The sequence below is a fragment of the Monocercomonoides exilis genome, assembly GCF_001643675.1.
Source record: "Monocercomonoides exilis strain PA203 chromosome Unknown scaffold19-1596985, whole genome shotgun sequence".
Taxonomy (NCBI): Eukaryota; Preaxostyla; order Oxymonadida; family Polymastigidae; genus Monocercomonoides; species Monocercomonoides exilis.
In genome coordinates, this window is record NW_027150564.1 from 1,575,001 (window position 1) to 1,578,122 (window position 3,122).

General features: G+C 32.3%; 1 protein-coding gene across 1 annotated transcript; it reads right to left on the bottom strand.

The window, feature by feature from the left end:
- Nucleotides 1–946: 946 nt before the first annotated feature.
- On the bottom strand, nt 947–2,668 carry MONOS_12545 (uncharacterized protein; the record flags this gene model as incomplete). Its single annotated transcript, XM_067865174.1, has 1 exon — nt 947–2,668. The coding sequence occupies one exon, from the start codon at nt 2,666–2,668 to the stop codon at nt 947–949; it is 1,722 nt and encodes a 573-aa protein (XP_067728670.1).
- Between the last annotated feature and the right edge of the window lie 454 nt (nt 2,669–3,122).

Here is a 3,122-nt window from a genome sequence, read left to right on the forward strand (position 1 = left end):
TTTGGAAAGTTAAATTTTTCTTAAATCAATTTTCTTCATCAAAAATCTCTCTCTCTCTCTCCCTTTTTTTTTTTTTTTTTTAAAGTCATCATCATAAGAATGTATTTTCTTTTTTCATTATATTTCAATAATGAAATTTTTCAAATCAATTTCTGTCCAATAATTATTACTGTTCTGGAAAAAAAAAACAAAAAGGCAACCTCCTTCGGTTTATTCCTCAATTATTTCTGTGAAATGCTTGTCTAATCTGTCGAGTTAAATCCAATATATTTCATTTTTCATGGTTTTATCCAATTCATAAATAAGCACAATTGTTCTTAAATGAATTCCTGCAAAAAGATCATGAACTTTATTTAAAACCAGATTCTTTTTTCTTCCAATTCGCAAAAGCACAAAGAAGTGAATGATAATCAATAAATAAAAAATGCCAACAGTAAACATTAAATAAAAAAATAAAAATAAGCATTTGCTACAAAACTGAAAAACAAAACGCAACCTTAAATAGAAATGAATAGTAACAAAATCGTTTCTGTAACATGCGAAACAAACAATAAATCGGTTGCCAGAGAACAAACATCCAAAGCTTTCCATCCAAAATGTGTCAGCTGTTCCAATGAGTTTGCAAGTTAATGTGCCTGTTTGGGCTTTTGAGGTTTCAAAAAGACCCCAAACAAAGCATTTGCTCAAAAACAAAAAAAGCATATTTCGGCAACATGTTAGCATCTGAAATTGTAGCTCAATAAAAAGGATTAATTAGTAGCAGCAAAGAATATCATCATTCATATGTCCAGCTGCCGCAATCAGACAGAACGCGAATATTCATCAAAACAAAACAAAACAATTCACATTTCATCAATTCAAACAAATCAATCAATGAATGAAAAGCAATGATCTGGTTCATACTCTTGAAATTGTTAAAATAAAATTATATCATCAAATTATTTCATTAGCTGAAATCTTCAAGACATATTGAACATTCTTCGAACTTTTCCAAATGCCCTTTGCATTCTATCACTTTTTTCCAAATATTATCGATTGTATCAACAGCTTCCGAAACAAGCTTTGCATCGTATTCTCCATCTTTTTTCAGTTCAAAGTTTGTTTGTTGCTGAGGAACTGCTTCCATTTCCTCCATCGCAACAATAAACCTCGCAAGTGTCTTCTTGTTCTCGTCAGGCTGTACCAAAGATGAGGAATCCGGTTGTTTTCCTTCTGCTTTGGCCTCGCCTCTCGACAATGAAGATGTAGTTTCAGCTTGCCTGCTCGCTGATGCGCCGAGTGCTGATGGAGTTGCAGATGACGATAGAAACATAGAGAAAGAAAATATTGACAAGCTTGCTTTGATTGCATTTTCTTTTCTGACAAGATCGATGCATTTCTCTGGAACATAAGATTTAGCAAACTGATACAACTGCTCCACCTTCTCCTCATAGCTCTCCCACTGCTTGTCGCATTCCTCGCAAAAATTTTTATATTCAACAATTCTCGCTTTCTTTTGATGCCAATCTTCTCTTGTTTTTTCCTCCATGTCAATATTCTCCTTTTCTGTCGTATTCATTTCTGCAACAAGCTCTTTTGCAGATAACGCAAAATATTCACACAAATGCATAGTCTCCTTCAAAATATTCGGAATTTGTTTTCTCCCTTTCATTGCTTGCACAAGCCAATACAGCTTGTTTGCAATTTCAGAAGCGAAACTCAAAAAACATTTTGATTCTACAGAGCAACATCCAAAAGAAACACGATCAGGATCCACGTAATAACTTATATTGTTCATCATTGATCTCAGTCTTTCAACTGAATAACGATTCACGGGATCATAATAGATGAACCTTTTCTCATCAAGTGCCTTCTTCAGTAAAACAAGCAATTTAAGCTGGTTCAAGCCTTTCTCAACGCCTTCTTTATCTGCTCCAGTTGCATTTTTGGCTTTTTCAAGTATTTTTATCATTTCTGTCTCGTCATGAATTTTTGCATCTTTGAAGAACTTGGCTTCAATTTCTTTCATATAATACTCTCGCATTTCTAAAAATTTACAGTGCAGATTTTCTTCAATCTGATCGATTTGCGTCTTTTCATTTTCATTCGAAAATTTTACTCTGTACGCAAAATGCTCCCTGCATTTATTGGCAAGAAACAAAACAGGCAGATCCATGTCCTCGCAAATTTGGTTAATTAGCGTCATGTCTTCAGAAAACCTCCATAAATTGTAGTAATCGTCAAATTCAGAAAGATACACAAACATCACTTTTTTCGTTTTTCTCTGATAAGCATCCAAAATAAGTGCTTTACAAATTTTAATCCTTTTGTCGATTTCATATTTAAAAAAATTATCAGCTTCAAGCAAAGTGATGAGATCCGTTAACCTGTAGGCTTCGGTGACTTTTGTATATGCGAGTCCATTACTTATTGTTGGTCCTACAGATGATTTTTCAGCTTTAACAATTCTTCCTTCGCAGTCTTCTTTCAGCTTTGTTTCCAGAAGTGCATTTATCATTGTGCTTTTTCCTGTGCGGCTTTTCCCGAGGATTATCACCAAGTATTCATTATTTTCGCAAATTCTACATCTTTCTCCAATCATCTCCACAAGATTCCAGAACTTCCATTCCAAAAAGATAAGTTTACCACAACGTTTCTGTTCGCTGGCTGATCGAGAAGGCAGAGACATCTTTCAGCGATGGTTTTCTTTTTCACTGCCCATATTATGTTCTGTTCAATCTGAAATTTTTTATTTTTATTTTTTTTTTTTATTTTTTTTTTATTTTATTTTTTATTTTATTTTATTTTTTTTTTTTTTTGGAAATTCGAATGGTAATTTTTGTTCAGGAGCAATGATAGCATATAACCGTTCTGTTGTAAGTCTTTGTGACTTGAAATGAAAATTAGTATGAAGTCAGTCAGTAAATTTTCAACGACTTGTCAAATTAAAAAAATAAAAATATATATAAAAATATTAAATTTAAAGAATAAAATAAATAAAATAAATAAATAAATAAAATAAAACTTTATTCATTCGTCAAAGATTCGTTTGTTCTTTGAGTCTTGCAGTGTTTTTAATGTGTTTTTGTGGTGAATGAATCTTTGTTGCGGCTTCCTTTGATTTCATCGAATCTTATCATTTT